The following is a 24378-nucleotide window of genomic DNA, read 5'->3' as shown; positions in this document are numbered from 1 at the left end:
AGGATTTGTGTCTTAACTATGCCTTTCTGCAGGCCCCTTTTACTCTGTAGGAATATTTCCATCTTGCAGAAGAGCAGCACATTTTATTCCTGGGCACATCTGTTTCTTACTCTTGAAGTACACACTTCACATGCACTAGAAGTGTTATCAACTGAATTTATGAAACACTTAGGCACACTAAGTACCTATGTAAATCTCTACTCAGCCCTTTTACAGGAAAGGGTAGGGAAAGAGTACATCATGAGAAACACGGAGAGAGCTGAGTGGCAAAGCAGCTCTGAGAATCTGAAATGTCAGTCTCATATAAAATAAGAGCTGACACTGTCTTATTTCTAAGTGACATTAAAAGAAGGCAAGATGAACTTTTAGAAACTTTTATTATACAAAAGATGATACAAACCTAGAAGAGCTCTGCTACAGCTCTAAGTTTTGTTCTGTGACTTGTACCTCCAACACATGCTTTTGCAAAAAGCCAAATAAAAGCCTCCTTAGTCCCCACTTCCTTCTTACCAAGTGTCGATAAAGCCCCAAAGCACCAAACTGTAGCTGCCATCAAAATCTGTTATTCTTTGTACTCCAAGAATTGCTGAAGTCTTTTCTTGTGTTCTGCAGACACCTGCACTGCACTACAAACAACAAATGAAGAACAGAAGGGTTCACATTAGAGTAGCACACCACAAAAATAAAGAAAGCCCTGTGCCAAAATGAAGGCTACACTGAAACCAACAATTACACTGAAGCTGAATTTTAGAGAACAGTTGCATGGAAAGCCTACATTTCCAAGACAAAAAGTATATTAATCCTTAAAGCCATCAATTCTTAGCCAAAACAGCTTCCACTACTCAAAGGCACTTGTTCTAAGAAACCCACTCCATTCCCTTCTAATCCACAAAAGCAATTGTTTTACTTGCAAGAATAGCTTAGGTAAGAAAGAATCCCTTAAGGCCATCTCTCCTGTGTATGGAGCACTTCCAGACTGACATTTCAGCCCTGCAGGTTCACATATTCAGGGCCCAAATATGAAAGTCTGCCTGCTGCAGCAGTAGCTGAGAAAGAGCCATCAGACAAAGCAAGCAACAAGGGAATTGGATTATTTGGACTCTTCCTAGAATTCTCAGGACAGTCAATTGTCTCCACTTGATTTACTTTCTTTTCAACAGATTTACTGAGCAAGTGGTATTCATGGACTGCTTCTGAAGAGTTCACAGAACCACAGAATGTTAGGGACTGGAAGGGACCTTGAAATATCATTCAGTCCAACCCCCCTGCCAGAGCAAGATCACCTAGAACAGATCACACAGGAAGGCATCCAGGTGGGTTTTGAATATCTCCAAAGAGGGAGACTCCACAACCTTTCTGGGCAGCCTGTTCCAGGGTTCACAGTGAAAAATTTTTCCTCCTGTTTCCATGGAACTTCCTCTGCCTCAACTTCCACCACTGCCCCTTGTGCTGTCATTGGGCATCACCCAGCAGAGCCTGGCTCCAGCCTCTTGGCACTCACCCTGCACATCTTTATCAACATGAATGAGGTCATCCCTCAGTCTCCTCCTCTCCAAGCTAAAGACCCTCAGCTCCCTCAGTCTCTCCTCATAAGGAAGATATTCCACTCCCCTAATCATCTTTGTGGCTCTGTGCTGGACTCTTTCAAGCAGTTCCCTGAGATCCTTCCCAAACTGAGGGGCCCAGAACTGGACACAATACTCCAGATGCAATCTCAGCAGGGCAGAGTAGAGGGGGAGGAGAACCTCTACCTACTAACCACAGCCCTTCTAATACAGCCCAGAATGCCATTGGCCTTCTTGGCCACAAGAGCACATTGCTGGCTCATGGTCTACCTCCCATCCACTAGGACCCCCAGATCCTTTTCCCCTTCACTGCTCTCCAACAGGTCAGTCCCCAGCCTGTACTGCTCCATGGGATTATCCTTTCCCAAGTGCAAGACTCTATACTTGCCCTTGTTGAATTTCACTAAGTTTCTCCCTGCCCAACTCTCCAGCCTAAGTCTTACTAAGTGGCAGCACAAGCCTCTGGTGTGTCAGCCACTCCACCCAGTTTTGTGTCCCCAGCAAACCTGCTGACAGTGCACTCTGTGCCCTCATCCAGGTTGCTGATAAGGTCATGAAAAGTGACTAAGAAAAACTGCCCAGAAATCTCTGAACAACCACCACCACCACCTAAGGGGGATCACGTATCAAGGCAAGAATTTAAGGCTCCACGAATCAAAACCTAAAATAAAGAAAGTTAGAATAATGACTCGAAAGGATTTCTGCCCAGCCTTCTCTTTCACAGGTCCTACAATAATTCAATACAAACCAGTAATTCAAACTGAATTTAGTAAGCAAGGAATGGTGGAATTCTTACTTCAGGTGCTCTCCAAAGACAGTGGTGATCCTGTACAGGGCTGTTTTCAGAGCTGCTCGGAGCGCAAACCGTAGCGTTTTGTAGGACGTGTCCACCAGGCTGCCTGAAACCCTGGGGGGCTTGCTAGAAACATGAGGCAGTTTGAAATGTCTGTCTACAACCTGATGGAGAAACACAAAAATCAGCTGAAGTTGTTCAACTGTTTCATAACACAACTAGCAACATGTTTAAAGACAGCAAAGAGAAAGTGCTAAGCTCAGGAATTCCACCAAGACACAAAAATGTATTGGGAAACTGGGTCCGACCTTGCATGGCCTGGCCAGCAACAGGAACACACAACCAAGTTCTGGGAAATGAGTTCTCTGTTAATGAGTCTTAAATGCTAAGCACAGCACATGCTGCAATAGAGAAACAAATCTGTCCTGTATGATGACTTGTTTCTTTCACAAACAGGGGTATTGGCTGTTTATACCCCCAGCTCCTGTTCTTGGAATAGCTGACTTGCCCTGGAAGGCTTTAAGAACCTCTAGATTCTTTCCAAGAATCTCCATTGAAGCAGTGCAAAAAACCAACCAACCAAAGAAAAACATCACAGTGCAAGGTTCTGCATCTGGGTCTGGCCAATCCCAGGACAAATCCAGGCTCGGTGCAGAGTGGGTGGAGAGTAGCTCTGAAGAAACAGACTTGGGGGTGTTGGTTGATGAGAAGCTCTCCATGAGCCAGCAGTGCCCTCATGCAGCACAGAAGGCAGCTGTGTGCTGGGCTGCAGCAAGAGGAGTGTGGCCAGCAGGGCAAGAAAGGAAATTCTGTCCCTTGACTCTGCTCTGCTGAGACTCCACCTCAAATCCTGCCTCCAGCCCTGGGGTCCATGGGATAAAAAGGACATGGAGCTGTTGGAGAAAGTCCAGAGGCGGCCACAGAGATGATCCAAGGGCTGGAGTGCCTCTGCTATGAGGATAGGCTGAGGGAGCTGGGGTTATTCAGTGTGCAGAAGAGAAGACTCCAGGAGGACCTTAGAGCTGCCTTCCAATACCTGAAGGGATCCTACAGGAAGGCTGCAAAGGGGCTTTTCCTGAGGGTTTCTAGAGATGGGACAAGGGGGAATGGTTTGAAGCTGAGGGAGAGCAGGGTTAAACTCGAGCTTAGGAAGAAGTTCTTCAGTACTTGGTGGTGAGACTCTGGAATAGGCTGCCCAGGGAGAATGGGCAGTGGTGTTGAAGGCTAGGTTGGATGAGGCCTTGGGCAAGCCAAGTCTAGTTGAGAGGTGTCCCTGCCCATGGTGAGGAGGTTGGAGGGGATGATGTCTCAGGTGCCTTCCAACCTGAGCTATTCTAGGAGTCTATGAACATGATTATCACAGTATCACCAAGGTTGGAAGAGACCTCAAAGATCATCAAGTCCAACCTGTCACCACAGACCTCATGACTAGACCATGGCACCAAGTGCCATGTCCAGTCCCCTCTTGAACACCTCCAGGGATGGTGACTCCACCACCTCCCTGGGCAGCATATTCCAATGGTGAATGACTCTCTCAGTGAAGAACTTTCTCCTCACCTCAAGCCTAAACTTCCCCTGGTGCAGCTTGAGACTGTGTCCTCTTGTTCTGGTGCTGGTTGCTAGAGAGAAGAGACCAACCCCTTCCTGGCTACAACCACCTTTCAGGTAGATGTAGAGAGCAATGAGATCTCCCCTGAGCCTCCATTATGTCACTAGGAACTGTGTAGCCTTGGAAACAAATGTGGATTTTAAACATACTCATTATACAAACAGCAGTAATTTGAGAGTAATTTGTTAGTACCAGTAGAGAAACACTCCAGGGATCTTAGCTGCTGTGATTTGCAGCGTTTGCAAATGTTCCAGGTCGCACAAGGCAAATAAAGATTAAGTCCCAACTATGCCTAAAATATGGTACTGTAATTGCTGCATCCCTGCAAGAAGGTCTTGAATGGTACACACAGAACCATTGTGTTAAATGAAATACTGCATTAAACTCCTGCTTTTTACTTCAACATTTAAAACCCCCAAAGTAACAAGGTTTTTATTCAACTCTTTCATATAGTGGCAAGTAGCTCTTTTGTTTAGGTTAGTTGCACAAGAGCTGTTGCAGTGTAACTTGTATTATTATGGCTGGCCAGCAAGGTCAAAACATCAAACTGACAAACTCCTCCTCTTCTAAACTCCTTCTCCAGTGAGCAAAAGTGAACAGTTCTTACCTCCTGAAGAGTCAGTAAAGTATTCAGGATAGCTGGCAGTGTAGTTTGGACAACTCCAAACTGGTCTTCAGTAAAGGAGGCTGCTACCAAATGAGACAGACCTTCAAGAAAAAGAAAGCAAGTTTGCTACAGCTACTGAATCCTCAGCTTCTGAAGTATTAACAAAGAGCATGGTTTAGCCTGAAGATTCTACTGACGTGGTGGAACTCTTCAGGATTTACTGCACCCAGATGACTGCTTTGGCTTGCTCCAGGACTAAAGCTGCTTTATCAGGTGTATACAGAATAAACCAGGCTGGAAAAGACCTTCAAGATCATCAAGTCCAACCTATCACCCAAAACCACCTAATGAACTAATCCATGTCACTAAGTGCCTCATCCAGGCTTTTCTTAAACACTTCCAGGCACCTCAACCCCACCACTTCCCTGGGCAGCCCATTCCAATGGCCAATCTCTCTGGGAAGAACTTCTTTCTAAGATCAAGCCTAAACTTCCCCCTGCACAGCTTGAGACTGTGTCCTCTTTTTCTGTCACTGGTTGCCTGGGAGAAGAGACCAACACCCACCCAGCTACAACCTCCCTTCAGGTAGTTGTAGACGGCAACAAGGTCCCCCCTGAGCCTCCTCTTCTCCAGACTAAGCAATAGATTGAGGCTGATAGGCCAAGAGACATTATACAGAAAATGAATGTGAAGAAAGCATTGCCTCACTTCCCACTGCTCTGCTCAGAGCTGTACCTGACAGGCCCTGTTTCACAATACTTCCAGCCATAAACAAACATTTCCAGATCACTTAACTTTCTTTGTTCAGCTTCTAGGAGAACCCTCTGCTACTTCAAAGGAAACCTTAATTTAGCTTTAAATCCCTTCTCAGTGTGCTGATATATTTTTACAATGGCAGCCTAGCCCTCTGCCCTTAGATAACCCACACAAAAAAAACACAACCTGATTTTTGCAGACCCTGTGCATGAATCTCACCTCCTGACTCTCTATGTCCCAACTTATGCCAGGCTGTGTCAGTTTGAAGAGGAGATAGAGTCACAGAGTCATAGAATTGTTTTGGCTAAAAAAGACCTTGAAGATCATCCAGTCCAATCATTCTCTAACTCTGTCAAGGCTGGTGCTAAACCATGTCCCTCAGCACCACATCCCTCTGCTTCTTTTCAACACCTCCAGGGCTGGGAATTCAGCCACCTCCCAGCCTTCTTGTATCAGTGGTCAACAACCCTTTCAGGGAAGAAGTTTCTGCTCATATCCAACCTAAACCCTCCACTCATGAAACTTGAGGCCTTCTCTTGTCCTGTCACTTGTTCCTAGGGAGAACAGACCAACCCCCACCTCACTCCAACCTCCTTCCAGGGAGTTGTAGAGCTAAATGAGGTCTCCCCTCAGGCCTCCTTTTCCCCAGACTACACAACACCAGTTCCCTCAGCTGCTCCTCACAAAGACCTGTTCTCTAGGCCCTAGTTTCAGTTGCTTGTTGTAGCTCTGTGCTTCAGTAGCTCTCTACTGATGATGGAATCTGTCCATAAAACATCTAACATAGAAGAAAGATCAGCTTCACATTCAAACCTCATAAAAGTTTTTATCAGTACTATTTGCTCATGAGTTTGAAGCAAACAAGACAATCCCATAGCACAAGAACACAGTCATTGTTAATCCTCTGCAGCCCAGCTTTTTCCATTTATTTAAGTTTTAACTGAGTGCCTCCCTCAACTCTCTGATTAACAGAGAAAGCCTCAAGAGACTTCAGTCAGAAAAGCTGCTGCAAAAAGACATCACCAATCTGTTACTGAAAGCAACACAAAAGTGCTGCATGGGCTCACACGGGAGCAGAGCAACAGAAATCAAGCTCAGCAATCCCCACAGAACATAAACCAAGAGGTTTCATATGGGATCTCACACCCAACAAGTGAGTGACCCCTTTGTGCACATTGGTATCTGAAATGCAGGCAGGTTTTTGGCAAAGTAGATTGAATATTTTTTCTTCTGCCACATTTATAAAGCACAGACTCTCAGAAACCTGAAACACATCCCTTCAGTTGTGGTTCCACAGAGCCAGCAGAGTGGATTGTTAGGGAACAGGAACTGCCTACCTTCCAAAGCCCAGATGTGCATTTGGGCATCAGAGAAGACGGCTTGGATGGAGGCTTCTGTGTGCTGAGAAGAAACCAAAGCATTCTGAGTGCACTTCATAAACATCACCAGAACTGCAGGTTTTGATTAAGGCATTTTGTATTTGAGAGGGTCACATCGCTCCCTGTGGAAAAGAGCTGCAAGGCTAAGAGGTCTCAGGGAATCCTCAAATCTTTTAGGAAACAAACTCTTTTGGGACAGGAGCTGCCCACAAAGCTGTAGTTCAAACTTGCTAGGTAGTTTTCAAAGGCCATAGGATCACAGGATGTTAGGGGTTGGAAGGCATTTCTGGAGATCTTCAAGTCCAACCCCTCTGCCAGAGCAGGGCCAGAGAATCTAGCACAGGTCACACAGGAACACATCCAGACAGGGCTTGAAAGTCTCCAGAGATGGAGACTCCACAACCTCTCTGGGGAGCCTGTTCCTGTGACCCTCACAGTAAAGTTCCTCCTCATGTTGAGGTGGAACCTCTTGTGCTGTCATTTACATCCATCGCCCCTTGTCCTATCACATGGTGCAAGTGAGCAGAGGCTGTCCCTCCCCTCCTGACACCCAGCCCTCATACATTTATAAACATTTATTAAATCTCCTCTCAGTGTTTTCCTCTCCAGACTAAACAGCCCCAGGTCTCTCAGCCTCTCATCATCAGGCAGTGCTCCAGTCCCTTCATCACCCTTGTAGCCCTCAATTGGACTCTCTCCAGTAAATCCCTGGCCCTCTTGAACTGGGGAGCCCAGAACTGGATGCAATATTCTGGGTGAGGTCTCACCAGAGCAGAGTTGAGAGGGAGGAGAACCTCCCTCAATCTGCTGGACACACTCCTCTTAATGCATCCCAGGATCCCACTGGCCTGCCTGGCCACAAGGGCACATTGCTGACCCATGGAGAACTTGTTATCCACAGGACTCCCAAGTCCTTCTCCACAGGGCTGCTATGTATATACACAGGAGAATTCTGCTAGGAAATTCACAGCAAGTACAAAGCTGCACTTATGGAAAACCTTAGACTGAAATAAAGGTTTTTAAAACCATTACTGTAGATGAAAGGTACAGAGTGCCACTGCAGAACCTCTGCACTCAGGCATTTCCAGACCATGCTGCTCAGTCACAAAAGATCACAGTTACCTTGCTGAAGAAATACATTATCAGCACTCGTCTGGACAGGAAGTTCTTGATCTAAAAAACACCAAACAAACAAAAACTACTCAACAAACCCCCAGAAAAATTAAAAGCATCATCTGTGTTTATCCAAGGTACACACACTTGGCCCTCCTCTGCCCACCATCTTCTCACAGCATAAAGAGATAGAGGGGAGGAGGGAAGGATTTTTAGGTAAGCTAATGGGAAAAGAAAGTTCATTCCAAAAAATGGCAAGTTCTTCCAGAAGAGAGAAGACCTAAGGTGCACTGGCTGTAATCTATCTGCCATGCAACTCTTACTCTACCTGCTCTTGCTTGTTCTGCAGCCATGTGTAAATAAATCTTGGCTGTACCGCCTCACTTCCAGCTCTTGGAGCAGAGAGCACTGGGCTGGATTCGTGGTGGGAACCATTCATTTGCAGATCTGCAAGAGAAATACCACAGCTTCTGAAAAAAATGGCTGCTGGTACTTGGATCCTCAAGACACAAATCTCCCCATGGTGAGGAGCTTGGGGTAGATAATCTCTAAGGTCCCGTCCAAACTGACCCATTCTATGATTCCCTATTATGTATGACTACAAGCCTGAAAACAGTGCTCTACCTGAACCTGATGTCCAAAGCTTTGGTCCCCTTCTCACAACATGAGGGCTTTGGCCTGAGCCATGCCAAGAAGAGTTTACATCCAGAGTTCCCATCTTGGAGTTTAAAGCAGGTGAGCTGAAAGGTGAACCAACGTTAGAGCCAGGCGATGTCTTTAAGGGCATCAGGGGTGATTTAACCAGCGAAGACATGGAAGCTCTGAGAACAACATGGGATCTCTGGGACTGCAAGGACATGAGCTCTGGCACAAGGGCCCCTAAAGACAAAGAACACACTACATGAAGGCAAGCAGGCTGGCACATATAAGACAAGAGACTGCTATTTGATTGCTATTGACAGCTACTACTGTATCAACCCAGCTTTCATTAGAGGATGTTGTTTCCACTGTGGTCTTGCAAAGTACATCTCAAGATGAGTATGGGAAGTTTGAAAAGTTCAGCAGTTTGAAAACACCAAGTGATGAGAAGAATCCTTGTGGATTTGTTTTCCTCCTTTTGCTAGCCACCATTACTGCACCCTGACACACAGCACCAGAGAATGTGCTTTTAGGTTTAAGTACTATTAAAAAAGGCCACCTAGAGAACAATGGCAATTCTGATTCTGCTTGGTACACAGCAGAAGACATGGCAGTCTGAAAGTCCAAGAACAGCAGCACCAGAAGGAATTCAGCTGTGACACACCAGCAGTCCCCTGCTGTTCCCCTTGTATCCTAGGCACCGGCTGCCAAGGGATTCCATTACCTGGCACCCCTTCTGCTAACACAGCTCTGCTGCCAGGAATGATGCCCATGCCTGGCATGTGAAACACTGAACTGCTTGCAGGCTGCACACAGCTGAAGAGCCAGGCTGGCTTTTGGAATTCTACACTGGTACTAGGGAATGGCACAAGCACATTCAAAGATGCCACAACAACAAAACCAAACCTGATTTTTACCATCCTGAACTAATCCTAAGAGCAGCTATGCAAGTTACAGAGCATCTCTGGGCAAGGCTGAACTTCTTCCTGTACTAGGTTCAGCCACTTACTGAAATTGTAACAATTAAGAGTCTCTCAATTTGTGCAAGTGTGGAAAAAAATACTGTCTTGAACAAAACACCTTGCAAAGTAAAGAGAGCAAACCTGATCTTTCCAAGTTTTCTACCTCTTTTGGGATTGTTTCAACATGAATACCTAAAACAAAATTGAGGAGGAGACTTTTTGTTTGCCTGTAGGAGCAGAAACACCCATGACTCGTTTTCCCTGTGCAACTGAATTCAGAGTGTGCAATCTGTTGGCACATTCATGCTTTACAAACTACTATGAGCATTTCCTCACATACCTGGAGTCTGTGGAGATACTTTCAGCTCTCCTGCTGGCTGCTTTGCTCTGCCATTTGCTGCAGCAGCTTCCTGCTGTGCGATCAGCCTCTGGGTCAGATCACTCAGAAGACTCAAGCACTCCCTTGATATTGCAGTCCAGTTGTGTGGGTGCCCACCTGGCAGTGTGCACACAGAAAAAGGAAATGCAGCAGGCATGTTTAACCCAGGTGCTCATCCTCCTGTCTGCTCTGACAGCACCTGTGTCTCTCAGCATAAGCTTCAGAGCTTACAGAACCCACTCCAATTCTACAATGACACAGTACATTTTCAATGTTCCAGCTTATTTGTACTGAGGAGCAAATGAAAATGCAGGCACACTCCATCCTCCCATCAATGGTGAACTCTAGAGAAGACTTCAGTGAAACCCACTAAGCAAGTGGGAAAACCACAGGCAGCTCAGCCAATCAGACCTGAAATCACTGAACGACTAAAATGAACACAGTAGCAGCAATAGTTTGGCAAACAGTTCTGAAGCACAAACACTGGAGTTCCTGAGGAGGGCTACCAAGAGGTTCCTAAGCAGTTTTAATTGACCTTCTCTGCCACATCTTTATATCCAGCAAGAGCCTTGAATACAAATTGAAATTACAGCCATTGCTGGCTTTCACAGCTTCAGCAGTGACTTTATGTTTGATTTCACCTCGCTAGCATCTCAATGTCAGGCTTCATACCCATTTATAGAGACAGCTCAGTTTGGATCATTTGACTGGTGGCATCAAGAGGATCCTGCTTTTCATTCCCTGAGACCTGTTTCCTCATGGCTTTCACTTAAAATCAAACAGATGCCAGAGTTTGTTGAGCTCAATAGAAGAAACAATGTGAATATAGATCATAAAATGGCTCAATTTGGAAGGAACATCAGAGATCATCTACTCCAACCTCCCCACCACAGGCAGGGACACCTCTCAGCTAGACTCAGCTGCTCAAGGCCTCATCCAACTTGGCCTTCAACACCCCCAGGCAGGAGGCATCCTCAGCCTCCCTGGGCAGCCTATTTCAAAGTTTCACCATCCTCCTACTGAAGAACTTCTTCCTAAATCTAACCCCGCTCTCTCTCAGCTTCAAACCATTCTCCCTTGTCCAGTCTCTCGACAGCCTCATGGAAAGTCCCTCTGCATCCTTCCTGTAGGAACCCTTCAACTATTGGGTGGCAGCTCTAAGGTCTCCTCAGAGTCTTCTCTTCTGCACAGTGAACAACCCCAGCTCCCTCAGCCTTTCCTCATAGCAAAGGTGCTCCAGCCCTTGGATCATCTCTGTGGCCCTCTGGACTCATTCCAACAGCTCTGGGTCCTTCTTATGCTTGGGACACCAGAACTGGAGGCAGTATTCAAGGTGAGATCTCAGCAGAGCAGAGTCAAGGGGCAAAAACCCCTCTCTTGCCCTGCTGGCCACACTCCTCTGGCTGCAGCCCAGCACACAGCTGCCCTCTGGGCTGCATGAGGGCACTGCTGGCTCATGGGGAGCTTCTCATCAACCAACACCCCCAAGTCTCTTTCTTCAGGGCTACTTTCACCGTACTCAGCACCCATTGTCTTGAAAAAGGCATCATAGGGATACTCATACCTATGAGGCCTTATGGCTTATGCAGCACAAGCTACAGCATGAAATAGCTTATAAAAGCATTTGAGTTACACTTACAAAAATATCACCATGAAACAGTTTTCATCATTACCTGGCTGACTAAGGCTAAAGACTTCCTGCCGTCGAACAGGAGAGTACTGGGAAAGCAACATCAGGTCTTGTAAGGCTAAAAACTGCAAAGAAAGGAAAATATCTTGGTGCATGCCAAGAGCAGTGCATTCCTCCACAAATGCAGGTAAAATGCAACACTCTTGAGTGAGTTCACACAGACTAAAAGCAGACACACAACAGAAAAAGGAAGCAAGCAAAAGACTGCACACAGCTCTAGAATCACTCTGGATGGTGCTGCTGAGCTCCTAAGAGCTTCAGAGACCTTCACTGCCAAGTCTTATCTTTGGAGTTAAAGATGATCTAACATTTTTTATCTTAACAGCTCAGCTAGAAAGGATCTAGGACACTAAACAGTCTAAGGGAAGAACTGTTTTTCAAGGCAGAGCTCAGCTCCACGGTGTGCCATACAGTGCCAGACATAACCCTGCTTTTTCATGGCATTGAGTAGCTAATGTGACAAACCAAAACCAGCCCTCTGGTTCCCACTATGCAAGGTACCATTATAAATTACACACTTCAGTAAGGGCTGAAATTGTTAATTAGACTTCCTCTGCCTTTAACTGTGCTCAGCTGTCCCCCACCCATCCTTTGATACTGCAGCAAAGCTTAGGGAAGAATTCAAATGGATTGCAGCCTCATCAGAGATCCGAAGAATCAGTAAATATGGATTTCACACATGCAGAATGTTCTTAGCTTTATTTACATAACACTTCTTAAGTGAGCTCTCCAATTTCTAACTATTATCATCAGTAAATTCCATTAATGAGTACCATAGCCAGGCCAAAATTACTCTCTTTTTCTTACAGACTTTCAGTAGCTTCTTAGTATTGTCTGTTTTAAAGAAGAAACCCAAGTTCCAGCATAAGTATGGAAATAATTCTTTCATTTCAAAGGAGAACACACACCTAAGAACTCCCATGTAAGCAGCAGGAGCAAAGCATGAAGAGCACACAAAGAGATGAAACAGCTGTTCAGCTCCAAGCTGAAAGAGCTAAAAGAGCCGAATGTCACTAACTTTCTGTTTTGGCATAAGCAGCACTAAGGTATTTCTGCTGCAGACAAACAGATCTTGCCTCAAACTAACCGAGTCTGCCTTCAGCTCAAGGTCCCGAGTGCGGGAAGCACCAGCAGATGTCACTACTCGACAAATTAAGGCCAGTGGCCTCCTGGAGTGCTCTGAGGCAGCTTTTTCTGCAGAACTACAGTCCTCAAATGATCACCCAGTCCAACCTCCCTGCCAGAGCAGCATCACCTAGGGCAGGCCACAGAGGAACACATCCAGGTGGGTTTTGAATGTGTCCAGTGAAGTAGCTGGAACCACAGTTAAGTAACTGGTGCCTAGAAGATCTGATGACATGCTTTGAGAAACACTCTCTCAGCACAAACACCTAGCTGGAAGATGGTGGGAATTCAGTTACCTTTATAATGAGAGGAGGGTTGCTGTTCAGGATCTTAGGCAGGCACTGGTCTGTTTCCTCAGCAAAAGTCGGCTGGACAGGAAAATGATGTGTCTGAACAGAAACAGCAGAGGCTGTGTTACACAGAGCAAACCAAGAGGATTTCATGAAAGACCACACCCAAGCTGTTACTTGGCAGGTGAATGATGGACAGCAAAAGCCCAAATGCCCTGCTTCAACTGACTGTACACTAGCCTGAAATTTCTCACATAGAAACAAGACTTTACTCTTTGCATTCAAAATTGAGAGATCTTAGACAACCCAAAGATCTTCATCTTCAAATACCTTCCAGGTATAATTTGGAGCTAAAGACATCATCATAGCATGGCTTAGGTTGGAAGAGATCATCTACTCCAACCTCCCCACCATGGGCAGGGACACCTCTCAACTAGACTCAGCTGCTTAAGGCCTCATCCAACCTGGCCTTCAACACCCCCAGGCAGGAGGCATCCTCAGCCTCCCTGGGCAGCCTACTTCAAAGTCTCACCACCCTTCTACTGAAGAACTTCCTAAGATCCAGTCTAACCCTGCTCTCCCTCAGCTGCAAACCATTCTCCCTTGTCCTGCCTCTAGACAGCCTCATGGAAAGTCCTACTGCAGCCTTCCTATAGGCTCCCTTCAGGGATAAATTCCTCTAACCACATAGCTGGGAAAAATTAGTGACACCATCACCAGAACAGGACTGAAATCTAAACTGCATTGTCTCTTGCTAACAGTGAAGGCACTCTGGTGAAGAACTGGGAGTTCTTTTCCCAACAAATTACAGATGCTTTAAATTCTTTTGCACTGCTTCACTGATAAGCTAATACAATTCTGATAGTCATATTCTGTGTTTTCATAGAATTTCTGTTCTTGTGCCTACACTATTTAAACTGTAAATAGCAGTGCTTAAATTGCAGCTTACTAATGCTGTTTAACACCAACCACTTTGGACACAGCTTTACCTGACAGTCTTATGTTACTGCACTCATTTTACTGATCATAGCTTTATTCTCCTCTGTTTCCAACTGCAAAATTGAAATTTGAGGTAGCAACTGCTATTAAAGTGTTAATAAAATGACTTTGTGGGGACTAAGCTTCCAGTTTCAGTCCTGTCTTTTCAGTTAGCACTATGCAAATATTTGCAAGCAACCTTGGAAGGTTTTAGGTGTTTGGGTTTTTTTTCTAACTCATAAAAAAATCTTTATGAATAAACAAATCTTTTGATCAACAGCCAAAAGGGCAAAGTCCACTTTACACCTTCAGAGCTGGATGTTTCTTTTGTCTTCCATTTTTGTAAGCAATACAGTAATTACAGCCAGTAATAATTACAGACAGTAATAACTACAGACAGGAATTACTCAGTGGTCACTGGTGCTTCAAGTATCATCCTTTGAAATAGGCTCTTCACACCCCCAGAGCTGTTGATGGAGCCACAGGTTCTGACACATCATTGCATCAGCCACACTTGATTCATTGTCCCTGTTTTGTCTATGCAGACACAACAGGACCAGCCCTTTTTCATTAAAGCTAGCACTCCAGCAAGCACTATCTGTCCTTTCATTCCATCAGAGTGCTTTCCACCAAGGCACTGATTCAGCATCTAAACCTTGCCCTTTTTTTTTCTAGTTACCTGCAGTCTAGAAACATTTGTCTGGGTTTGGTTTTGTTTCTTTTTAAACATCAGATTAGATGAACAATTTCTTCCTCTATGGTCTCACAATGACACATCAGGACCTGTCAAAGAGCATGTTCAGAGAAGGGCCACAAGGATGATCAGAGGGCTGGAGCTCCTCTCCTGTGAGGGCAGGCTGAGAGAGTTGAGGATGTTCAGTTTGAAGAAGAGAAGGCTCCAAGGAAACTTATTGTGGCCTTCCAGTATCTGAAGGGGGCTACAAGAAAGATGGGGAGGGATTTTTTAGGGTGTCAGGGAGTGATAGGACTGGGGGGAATAGAAAAAAAACTAGAAATGGGTAGATTCAGATTGGATGCTAAGAAGAAGTTCTTTACCATGAGGGTGGTGAGACACTGGAGCAGGTTGCCCAGGGAGGTGAGAGAAGCCTCATCCCTGGAGGCTTTTATGGCCAGACTGGATGTGGCTCTGGGTAACTTGATCTAGTGTGAGGTGGCATGGGGGGTTGGAACCCATGGCAGGGGGGTTGGAACTAGATGATCTTTGAGGTCCCTTCCAATCCTAACACTTCTATGATTCTAAAGATCAAGTCTTCTCCAATTTTTTTATGGCAGCACTTTTTTTCCCCCTCTTTCTCTTCAGTCATGGTCTCACACTTATTATAATGGCATTCATTACATATTTAAATGGGGGGGGGCGGGTTGCTATATCAATTTGTAATTTTACAACAGAATTAAAAAGTACAACTATCTTAAGTCCCAGGATTGCTCAAGTCTGTTTTAATACTATAGCCTAACATGGCAGTGCTTGGAGAACTGTGCACTTCCATGGTTAGCCTGACAATTGACAGTATTTTGCCCTCTTTCCTATTGTAAAACTGGATTGAGAGCCATACACTTTCTGATACTATCTCCTCAAGTCTTCAGCTACTCTCACACTCATACCAAATCTTTGCATGGACACACATGCAGAGAGCAAGCTAGTCAGGCAGGCATGGACCTTGTCCTGCCTCATCTGTCTTGACACCTGAAAAGGACAAAGAACAAACTGCCAGCTCCTTGAAGTGCAAAGTACATCTTTGTTAGTGTGGGAGGCCCCAACAGCCTCTGCACAGATTTAGCGTTGTACAGAAGAGGGACATGGAAACAGAGGAGTAAGAGAGCTGGCAATAACAAAGCATCAATTCTGTAAGCAGCACAGGCTTGTCTTGCTATGAGATGAGAAAGGAGGGTCAGTTATTGCTCAGGCCTCTCTCATCTGTTCAGTCACCAGGGGTTATCTGTAGTGCATGCTTTGAAAATGCAAAAATGAAGTTAATTCCTAGGAAAACTGCTTTTGAAAAGGTATTTGTTATCTGTGAAACACTGATGGTAGCCCTTTAGCACCGTCACCAAGTACCAACCTCCGTAGCATAGATTTTGAAGAGCAACCAGGCAATGTGCCAGGTAATCAGAAGGAAGATGCCACACAACCAGGCATGGTAAAACAAGGAGAGATCCAACAATCCAGTCAGAGTGTCAAGAGGATGTAATTTGCTGCAGAGAAAACAACCAAGACGACAGAGGTATTTTTGTTATGGATGATGTCTGCAGTAAGCTGTTACAGCAGCAACAACTGCCAGGAATAAAGTTGCAGGTTTGGCAAAAAACAGGTTCCCACAGATCTTTGAGACACCAGGTCTGTGATTTTCCTGGTAACTGATCAAATGAAGCTAAGAAATGGGACATAAGTAACAATGATTAATACTTTAATTTACTACAACGGCAAGACTTCAGCTTCCTTATCTTACAACAAATGGCAGCACAGAACAACACAGACAAAAGCAAATCAAAAATAAAGCCAAGCAGATTAAACCACAGAGGTACACCATTTGGAGAGGCTGGCCTTTCTAATGCTTGGGAGACACTCAGAGGTGACAGAAACAGAGAGCCTTCTTAGTGGTCCCTTCAAGGGGATGTTGGTTTCTCTTGGATCCATTTCAGCAGCACTCAATGCTCTCCACATTCTGGGCGGTGAGGCAGGGAACCAAATGCTACCCCATACGAACAACCAGCTGCTAAGATGGACTTCAGCAAAGGGAGCTGTCAGCAACATTCCCCTGAGAGTTTTCAGCACCTACCTGTCTGGATGAAGATCCATTGCGGTACTTATCCATGCCTTTGGGATGTAACCTAAGGGATCAAAAACCAAATAGGTCACTGCAAAAAACAAAGACAACAGGGCAAACCCAGGGGAATTCCTGTATAAACAAGAGACTGAGCACCAGGAGGCAATCTGACTTTGGGGTTTGTTTGTCTGGGGTTTTTATCTGTTTGTGTTTCTGGGGCTTGCTTGGTTGGGTTTTTGTTTCTTAAAACACAAACAAAAGAATAAATCCTACAATGGCTTAAGTTGGAAGAGACCTCAGGAACCATGTACTCCAACTTCCTCACCTCAGTTAGACTCAGCTGCTCAAGGCCTCATCCAACCCGGCCTTCAACACCCCTAATTCCAGAATCTCAGCACTGTCCTACTGAAGAACTTCTTCCTAAGCTCCAGTCTAACCCTGATCTCCCTCAGCTTCGAACCATTCCCCCTTGTCCTGTCTCTAGACACCCTCAGGAAAAGTCTCTGTGCAGCCTTCCTGTAGGCTCCCTTCAGGTATTGGAAAGCAGCTCTAAGGTCCCCTCAGAATCTACTCTACTCCAGGTTGAACAACCCCAGCTCCCTCAGCCTGTTCTCATAGCAGAGGTGTTCCAGCCCTTAGATCGTCTTTCTGAGCCTCCTCTGTACTCTCTCCAACAGCTCTGTGTCCTTCTGCTGGGGACACCAGGGCTGGAGGCAGGATTTGAGGTGGGGTCTCAGCAGAGCAGAGTCAAGGGGCAGGATTTCCTCTCTTGCCCTGCTGGGCACACTCCTCTTGCTGCAGCCCAGCACACAGCTGCCTTTGGGGCTGCATGAGGGCACTGCAGGCCCAAGTCTCTTTCTTCAGAGCTGCTCTCAATCCACTCTGCACCGAGCCTGGATCTGTGCCTGGGGTTGGCCAGACCTGGATGCACAATCTTGCCAGCTACAGGCCAGCAGCTCTCTGTTGAGCTATGCAGATCCTTTCTTATTTCTAGCACTTTAATATTAATTTTCACTACAGCTCAGGCAGCAGCAAAGTGCTTCTAAAGACTTAATGGAAACTGATACAGAACCATCATACCTCTTATTTATTCCCTAATGTAAATACAGTGGAAGCAATTCTGGCATATTTTGACATCATTTAGGAGTACAATTACAACAACAACATCCTGGTTTTTATAAACCCCAGTGTAATCAGCATAATTTTAAAGACCAAACTTCATTTTCACATGGAAGAGAGCCTTTGTTTCCTCAGCTTCCTCCAAATAATATAAAGGGCACTCCAGCATAAAGCTGAAGTGCTAATTTTTCCTTTCAAAACAGTGAAAATAAAGCAACATTCCATAGAGTGCAGTCATGTCCACTGCTGGTATGTCAGGTTCAGCTCTGTGATGCTGCATTTCCAGCAGCAGGCAGTGGAAGGAGCAGTTCAAGGCACACTGTGTTTTCAGATTCATCATCTTTTTGCCACAACTCGAGACAGCTATGTAAACAGTGGCCCAAAGCATCAGGTTTACCACCAGCTGATTTGAATTTGGCAGCTCCTTTCACATGCTGGTCACTTTACAGTTGCCTGCAACAAGATCTCCAGCACAGATCACCAGAGACAACAGTCTGTGTTGATACAATAGGCAAGCACAGACCTCAGGATGGAAAACTACAACTCCCCACTCCCTTCTCCTTAGAACATTGTGATCTTAGTGTAATGTTATCAGCTACACAGATTTTTCTTTTTAACAGCTGTTAATCTCTCTAGGGAACAGATAATTCTCATGTACTAAACAAGCATGTGTGAGGCTGTAAGGATTGCCATCACACAACTAGTGCTGGACAAAGCCTGTGCTTTTTCTTCCTGATGTAGAGAGGTGTTAGGCATCTTTCTTTGTTTAAACAAGTCTGTCTCTTCAACAAGTCACCTGGAAGGCTTAAAAACTGTATAAGCAGCCTGTTTAGGATTAGAGTTTTCAAAACACAGGAATTAGAGAAAGAATAAGAGGAACCCTTACCAAAGAAGTAGTATGTGACACAGAAGTTCCTCACAAAATAGAGGGATTCCACACAACTGTGTTTAACCAGCAGAGGCAAAGATCTTCTGAAACGCAAGTACTTGTATTGCTGAAAACAAACAAACAATCACCAGCTTAGGATTCTGCACTAAATCACAGAACTGTAGAGTCACAGAATAGTCAGGATTGGAAGGGACCTCAGGGATCATCTAGTTCCAACCCCCCTGCCATGGGCAGCAACACCTCACACTACAGCAGGTTGCTCACAGCCACACCCAGCCTGGCCTTCAAAACCTCCAGGGAGGAGGCTTCTACCACCTCCCTGGGCAACCTGTGCCAGTGTCTCACCACCCTTATGGGGAAGAATTTCTTCCTGACATCCAATCTGAATCTCCCCACTTCTAGTTTTGCTCCATTCCCACCAGTCCTATCACTCCCTGACACCCTAATAAGTCCCTCACCAGCCTTCTTGCAGGCCCCCTTCAGATACTGGAAGGCCACAATAAGGTCTCCTTGGAGCCTTCTCCAGACTGAACAATCCCAACTCTCTCAGCCTGCCCTCATAGGAGAAGAGCTCCAGCCCTCTGATCATCCTCATGGCCCTTCTCTGGACACCTTCCAGCATGTCCAGATCCTTCCTGTAATAGGGGCTCCAGAACTGGACAAAGCACTCAAATGGTAAAGAAAAGGACAAGGTACTCAAAAACCTGAAATCTAGATGAACTATTAAAAATGAAACTACTTTATTGTCTTGATCTCTTTGTGCCATTTCATAATAATCCCTCGTTATCCCTTTTCCTGCTTATAGCAATGAAGGATGAGGTAAATGGATGTTACAGACAGGTGAACAAACTAGAAGAATGCTGTCTAATGTCAAATAAACAAAAGAACCCCCCAGGAAGGCTTATTTAATCTACTAGTGTTCATTTAGAAGTGTTGCATTAAAATGCAGACAAGCATGAGGCAGGCAGGAATCCTCCAAGCCGCAAAACCAGCGCAGCACTGACAGCTTTCTCCATGCAAACAAATCATAGGTGTTTCCAAACAGCTACAGCAACCCATCTGACACTATAAGCAAATAAACCCACAGCAGTTTCACTTTTCACTTGGCTAAATTGCATTTTTTTTTAAAGGCATAATTAACAATATTCAAATGATGTTATTTCAATTACTATAGCTACAGCACTGCCCAACCGACACTTGGATTGCTGATAAAGGCAGCGGTCACAGGATCACAGGATGTTAGGGGATGGAAGGGACCTCTAGAGATCTTAGAGTCCAACCCCCCTGCCAGAGCAGGACCATACAATCTAGCACAGGTCACACAGGAGCACATCCAGACAGGGCTAGAATGTCTCCAGAGGAGACTTCACAGCCTCTCTGGGGAGCCTGTTCCTCTGTGACCCTCACAGTAATGAAGTTCTTCCTCGTGTTGAGGTGGAACTTCCTGTGCTGCAGTTTACATCCAATGCCTTTTGTCCTATCACAGGGCACAAATGAGCAGAGGTTGTCCCTTTCTTCCTGACACCAGCCCTCAGATACTGATAGACATTGATTAGATCCCCTCTGAGTCTTCTCTTCTCCAGACTAAACAGCCCCAAGTCTCTCAACCTTTCCTCATCAGGCAGCACTCCACGCCCTTCAGCATCCTTGTAGCCCTCTGTTGGACTCTTTCAAGTAGACCCCTGTCCCCCTTGAACTGGGGAGCCCAGATCTGGATGCAATATTCTAGGTGGGGCCTCACTAGAGCAGGGTAGGGGGGAGAACCTGTTTTCCACTACTACAAACAGCCTTGCTGGAAGACACCTTTCACACTTCACCCTGCTGCAGCTTTCTGTAGTGCTGCTAGAGGCCCCTCCAAAGCAACTCAGGGAAGTTCAGTCTCCATACACACAGGAACCAGCTTTGGATGTTGAACTTTAAGCAAGCTATAATGTAGTGTTTAGACTCTGGGTGAGCTGGTACACAGTTACATCTGATGGTGTGCTTTATGTTGTTAAACTCTCAAGATTTGCAGCTTTTGGGTGACCCATATCAGCTTCAGGAGTTAACATTCAGCTTACAAACATTGCCTCATTCCTGTAGCTGACACTTCCTGCAATGAGCCACCTCAGCCAGCTTACAGCATGCATCAGAAAGGTGTAAATTTTATAGTCACAGCATTTCTGTGTTCATTTGAAAGGAGCTGAACAGGAGGGAGGAGGATGAACACTCCCAGCATTTAAAGCATCATCTGCCTTCATGCCAACAGACAGCTGCTGCTGCCATGCTCAAAGATACAAACAATGCAGGCTTTTGTGAGAACTGTTTTACTCAGCCATGCTTTTCTGCAAAGGTGTTTAAGCTTCCTACCTGTATGATTGGAAATGGCAAATAATTCATATTGTTAATAAAATAGAAAAGGCTGTAACTGTATCCCATGAAGGCTCCAGAAAGGAGAAAGAAGAAGTGATATTCATTTAGGCACATCTGAGGGACATCATCATCTAGGCTAAAACAGAAAACACAGAATTAATTCTGAGTTTAAAAAAATAAATAAAGTCATTCCCAGCCTCAGGAAGTTGAAAAGAGAGGTTTGATTCTACTTTTCTGATCAGCTGATGTGATGACATCTCAGTGAGATTTTTCTGAAGTAGTAGTCACAGGCTCACAGGATGTTAGGGGTTGGAAGGGACCTCCAAAGATCTTCGAGTCCAACCCAGAGCAGGACCATAGAATCCAGCACAGGTCACACAGGAATGCATCCAGATGGGTCTTGAAAGGCTCCAGAGAAGGAGACTCCACAACCTCTCTGGGCAGCCTGTTCCAGTGCTCTGTGACCCTTACAGTAAAGTTCTTCCTCGGGTTGAGGTGGAACTTCCTGTGCTGTACTTTACATCCATTACCCCTTGTCCTGTCACAGGGCACAGGTGAGCAGAGGCTGTCCCTTCCTTCCTGACACCCAGTCCTCAGACATTTATAGACATTGATTACATGCCCTCTCAGTCTTCTCCTCTCCAGACTCAACAGCCCCAGGGCTCTCAGCCCCTTCTCATCAGGCAGTGCTCCAGTCCCTACATCACCCTTGCAGCCCTCTGTTGGACTCTCAAGCAATCCCACCACCCTTTTTTTTTTCTTTATACTTGAAGATGCTTCTGGTATTTATGAAGTATTTCACAGGAACCAGAATGTCAAGACTTAGTTCCTGTAACAACCAATTTGTCATTCTTTCGTTTTCCATGAAGAATCCTGGCAGTTTAGCTTTTCTGGCCTGTTGATTTCTCTGTGCATTGTAACATTTACAACAGAGAGCGTTTCCTGCCCTTTAATAAGGGATATCAACACCTAGCTGCTTACTTTTGATAGCACTCAGATGTTGGGCTTTTGTTGGAAGGAAACCACCAGTACATGCATTTGACAATAGAACTTCTTTGCATACTTCCTCGTTAACACAGACAAATAATTACCTGTCTGAAGGCGTGCAGGGCACAGTGAGAAACTGGAACCTTCCTTTTGTCATCACTGCAGCACACCATGCAACCAAGATCCCCATTGCAGCGTGAACGATCGAATGGATGACTTGATGAGGGTGAATAATCTTCCCAATCAGTGCCAGTCGAGAGCAGGGTATGGATGGCACAACTGTCAATAAAAGCTGAAAGTGAATTTTCATTTCTTGGGGATAAAACCTTTCATTTAAAAATGAAAAAAAAAAACCACCAATCAACCAAAACCAAAAAGGAAAAAGAAAACCAAAACCAACACTGTCACCCAAGACTTTTTTGCAGTTGGAGTCAGCCATTAAGTGACAAAAAAGTAAGCCAGTGAAGAGATTCAGCTAAGAGGGTCTCAGCCACAAAGCAAGCAGGAATCTGGGGTTATTTACTCAAGAATAAGCTTTGTATAGTGCCTATGTTAATTTAAAAGTACATTCAACACAAATCTCTGTAAAGGCTCATCCTGTTTAATCAGACACTGCAGACAGTTCAGTAATGTGCAATACTCACCTGCATAAAATTCAGCATTGAAGATGCTTATTACCAGTACCACCACAGACATAAGGAAGATGCAGAAGATGACATAGGAGCTATATAAATCATTGACAGAATCTAAAACAGAAAGAATATTGTTGCTCAGAAGACTGCAGTGCCACATTAAGTAACAGAAAAGAACACTCGGGCAGTTGGCAACGATCCTCTGAGTGGATTAATGGGGAATGGACTCTAATCTCACACCAGATCTGACCAGCTGCACAACACTGCTGCATAAAAGCAGACTTACATTTCACAGAAATTATTTTACAACCTTAATACTGCTTTTCCTCATAAGTGAGGACTGGGAATTTTGCTTAAAACATGTATTTCAAAGGGAATTAAACTAATAAAGCTTCCTTTCACTTAATAAAAGCTGCAGCAACACAGCCACACTTAAAAGGTAAGAAATTCCTTACCGAGTGAATAGCTTTTGAATATACAAAAGCCTGAAAGGGGAATCAAAGGGGTAAAGAATTCAAGTCTCCCTGCCTGGAGCAGCTCAATGATCACAGGTACCAAGTTCCAACTGAACATCACACTAGAAGAAAAGTCATTCTCACCATACAGAGAGACTATCTCAGGAATTTTACTTGTAATTTAATGCACCAAAATTAGAGGAAACTTAGGCTCTTTATGCAAACCACGTCTGCAGAGGGGAAAGAAGAAGCTTATCCAAGGACTTAGAACAGACAACTAAGTCACTTAACTTATTTTTTCTCTGAAGGATAAACTTATGTGAGCTTGCAACGGTTGGTTCTACCTTGGGAGGATTGTGGCTACTATAAAACCCCACATTTCAAAGCCTAAAGACCAGCCAGAAACACACAAAGTAGACATTTAATGCAATGCCACAGTCACTCCCCATTCTCTGAGACTGAGCCCAAAACAACAGATATGGGGAAAGGTATACAAAGACGTGATTGTGAAAATGCAAAGCCATCAAGAGGCACTTCGTCAAGCATTGCAACACATTTTATTTTGTAAACGGACTGGAAAAAAAAGTAATATCGGGTCACTGTATGTAACAAAGCACTGAACAGCCTCTGCTGTGGTCAGCCGCAAATCTGAAAGGCAAAGGGAAGTTCGCATCCACGCTCTTGTGGGCCCTGCTACCACAGACACACGCTTACTTCTCTCCGAGAGTCCCCCAGCAGGCAAGGCCCAGGCTGCTTCCCGCCCACCTCCACGGCTACAGCTTACAGCACGGTGCACATCGTATTTCACCGTCCCCAGCCACAGAACACCTACTCGAAATCCAGCGCACCGGATGGAAGGGGTCCAGGCCGCTGAGGACGATGAAGGCAGCAGTACAAACGGGAAGCAGCACCACAGACCAAGCGACAGCAGCCGCCACTCTCCAGCCCAGCACCTGAGGGGAACAGAGCGTGAGGGGCCGCGGGGAACGAAGAGGGAGGACCAAACAGGGACGGAGACCACCACTACCCCTCCTCTGGCTCCGCACTTACTTGGCGGAGCAGAATCCGCTGCCGGCCCGCTTCTGCCTCCATCGCCGCGGCCCACCCGCGGGCCCGCAGCGCCGTTCAAAATCTGCGCCGTTCAACGGCCACCCCCGAAGACCTCAGGCCGCTTCCGCAGCACGCCAGGCGGACTCGCGGCCAGCAGCCAATAGGAGACGCGAACCCCGGTTGTCCCGCCCTCCAGCGGAAGTGGCGTCACCGCCGGCCTATG

General features: G+C 45.5%; 1 protein-coding gene across 1 annotated transcript; it reads right to left on the bottom strand.

Annotated features, from left to right (window-relative positions):
* Positions 1-401: 401 nt before the first annotated feature.
* On the bottom strand, positions 402-24212 carry NDC1 (NDC1 transmembrane nucleoporin). Its single transcript, XM_054165612.1, has 18 exons — positions 24156-24212; positions 23938-24058; positions 22663-22764; positions 22123-22297; positions 21029-21167; positions 18677-18785; positions 16684-16735; positions 15967-16099; positions 12914-13006; positions 11476-11557; positions 9764-9919; positions 8447-8701; positions 8151-8269; positions 7832-7882; positions 6668-6731; positions 4575-4675; positions 2362-2522; positions 402-626 (listed from the first exon to the last, which is right to left on the bottom strand). The coding sequence occupies exons 1-18, from the start codon at positions 24195-24197 to the stop codon at positions 563-565; spliced, it is 2019 nt and encodes a 672-aa protein (XP_054021587.1). The 5' UTR covers positions 24198-24212; the 3' UTR covers positions 402-562.
* Between the last annotated feature and the right edge of the window lie 166 nt (positions 24213-24378).

Source organism: Dryobates pubescens, chromosome 11 (assembly GCF_014839835.1).
Source record: "Dryobates pubescens isolate bDryPub1 chromosome 11, bDryPub1.pri, whole genome shotgun sequence".
Lineage (NCBI taxonomy): Eukaryota > Metazoa > Chordata > Aves > Piciformes > Picidae > Dryobates > Dryobates pubescens.
The sequence above is the reverse complement of the archived record's forward strand: the minus strand, read 5'-3'. Positions and strand labels throughout refer to the sequence as shown.

Excerpts from the sequence above, each read along its gene's own strand:
- NDC1 (XM_054165612.1), bottom strand. The coding sequence starts at position 24,197 with ATGGAGGCAGAAGCGGGCCGGCAGCGGATTCTGCTCCGCCAA. Across the intron at positions 22,765-23,937 it reads TCCGGTGCGCTGGATTTCGA|ATTCTGTCAATGATTTATAT; the intron begins GTAGGTGTTCTG and ends TTTCTGTTTTAG. Across the intron at positions 21,168-22,122 it reads CCCTGCACGCCTTCAGACAG|CCTAGATGATGATGTCCCTC; the intron begins GTAATTATTTGT and ends TTTCTGTTTTAG.